Raw genomic sequence first — 2221 nt, 5'->3', positions numbered from 1 at the left:
CATCTACATCAGGCGGTGCACGTACGCTTTCCGCAGAAACAGAGCCAGTAGCTGCGGGGCAGAGCTCCTCAACAGAAGGTGTTTCAGGCGAGGCCTTCGCAGTAGTGGCAAAGGCAGATGCTGTTCGCAAGACCTATCCAGCATCAGGGGCATCAGAATCGGCAGCAGCTAGCCTTCAGGCTGACTGGATCTGCAGGCATCCATATGTCCGGCTCCCCCATTTGCAGGAGGGAGTGCTACCGCCGCCCATCCGGCTCTCGCCCTCGAATTTTGAGAGCAACAGCGACTCTTCTGTGCCTGAGATCTTGCTTTGTCTTCGCGATTTGTTCATGAGGGAATCGCTCAACCAAAAGGAAGTAACCCTTCTCGTGGGGTACGTTCAGGAACTGGCGATTGCTTCGGCCGCTCGGGAGCGGGCAACCAAACGGATGGACTATGCGTTTCATGGCATGATTAACATCGGGCGGCAGTTTCTAGTCTTAGACGCTATAGTTTCTGCACTGCACGTCTTAGGGGTCCCACCGCTTTCCTGCTCGTGGTGGGAGGCATTCGCCACATGTTTCGACACAGACTATCGGTATGCCGAACCAGGACCCCGCGCCCAAGAGAGTGGCAAGGTAAATGTTGATCTCGCCAATCGTATGTTGGTCGCCATGTCCATCTACAAAACAGGAAACCGGCCAAACCCTGAGGAAATTTTAGATATGAAGCGGACCCTCTTCTTCTCGCCTCATATGGCTTTTTTCTTCAAGAGGCGCAGGTGGGACATATGGAGAACTGATTCTGTAATGTTTGAAAAGGAGAATCCCCCTTTTTTCTAATGGTTTTTGAGGCGAAGGCACTCACTTGATTAAGCGCCGCCTACCTAGGCCGCCAGGATGTCGCTGCTTTATCCCCACTTTGTACAGGGAGGCCAAAGCAGCGATATCCTGGTGGCCAATGTTTGTGACTATTGTGTGATTCCTCCATGTGGAGTTCCAAGGGCCAGTCTGCGAGGACTGCAAAGTCTTGGATGCAGATACTCCGGGGAACCCAATTTCTAAAATTGAATACCTGAGGGCTCTTCTGGCCAAAAAAACGAGAACCGTGACTTTGTCACTGTTCTTTGCGGGAGGGCCGGCGCGTGTCGCATATTCCGTACGACCTGCGCTTTAATGTTTCCGTTGGTTTTTGTCCCTGGCAATTGAATCTATTGCCGTTTACTTCCTCCGTACAATGTTTGTACATTGCTCACCATCTGTTTCTTTATTTTCTGCGGGCTAGCACTGTAATATCGGCGCTAAGGACGGCAGTCCCTACCAATATACCAAGTACATCGGGCGGGGTGCACCTGGCGGCCCATACTGCATCTGTTCAGTGCGCATTGAACCTTGAACTATGTAGCATCGTCATGCATGTCTGTTAAGGGTCACCTTACACAGTATTACTGCACGCTGTCTGCGCAAGTGCAGTAGCCTTCTTCTCCGTCTGATATGTAACGCATAAGAAGCTACACATGCGGTTCCGAGGCAGTCGGAATCGCAAACAATTCGTGGGCCTGTGGTCAGACTCCATCCAGCCTCGCGCGCAGCCAAAGCAGTCTATGAATGGACTCCATCATCCATGCGAAATTCTTGGAGGGGCACATCCTGGAGTCATCGAAACATAAGACTGGGCAAGCAATGACGACATGCGCAAAGCGACCTGTTTTCACCGAAGATCAGAGTTTATGGGGAAGTATGACTGTTCACGCACACCGGCGTTGCATTCCAGTAAGGATATGCAAGAGGCCAATGACGACCAGTAGGTGACCAAGCGACCGCGCTGTAGTGAAGGCAGGCACGAAGTTCTGGAGCGACTGCGCCGCCTGTGCAGATGCAGTGGAACTTAAGTTTGTGGTGGATGATGCCTTTGCGAAGTCTTCTGTGTGAGCTGCGAGCTTCTTTCCACAAGCACCAGGGACCTTGGGGTGCCCGTCGTGTTCCCGGAGTAAAGGTTACCTTGGTGAAGTTTGATTTGCAAGGCGGAAAGTGCAGTTGAAAAGAAGCCTTGATTATGCTCCACAGGAAGGGAACCAGCCCTAGTTTGCTTTTTGTTCCTGACTACAAGTATGGAGTTCTTAATTGTGTGTTAAATTCGAGCTGGAACCCAGCTCGGTTCGTTTGCAGTTGACCATTTATTTTGATAGCCTGGACAGTGCTTACAACGGTCCAAGTGCTGCCATACAATTACCGCTGCGGCA

The 2221-nt window shown here is 51.5% G+C and overlaps 1 protein-coding gene across 1 annotated transcript; it reads left to right on the top strand.

Annotated features, from left to right (window-relative positions):
- Positions 1-329: 329 nt before the first annotated feature.
- Positions 330-960, top strand: EMH_0035080 (uncharacterized protein; the record flags this gene model as incomplete). Its single annotated transcript, XM_013494942.1, has 2 exons — positions 330-760; positions 909-960. 2 exons carry the CDS (start codon positions 330-332, stop codon positions 958-960), a joined length of 483 nt encoding a protein of 160 aa, XP_013350396.1.
- Between the last annotated feature and the right edge of the window lie 1261 nt (positions 961-2221).

This window comes from Eimeria mitis, genomic scaffold (assembly GCF_000499745.2).
Source record: "Eimeria mitis Houghton genomic scaffold, Emh_scaff1347, whole genome shotgun sequence".
NCBI lineage: Eukaryota > Apicomplexa > Conoidasida > Eucoccidiorida > Eimeriidae > Eimeria > Eimeria mitis.
This window is presented reverse-complemented; position numbering and strand designations above follow the sequence as displayed.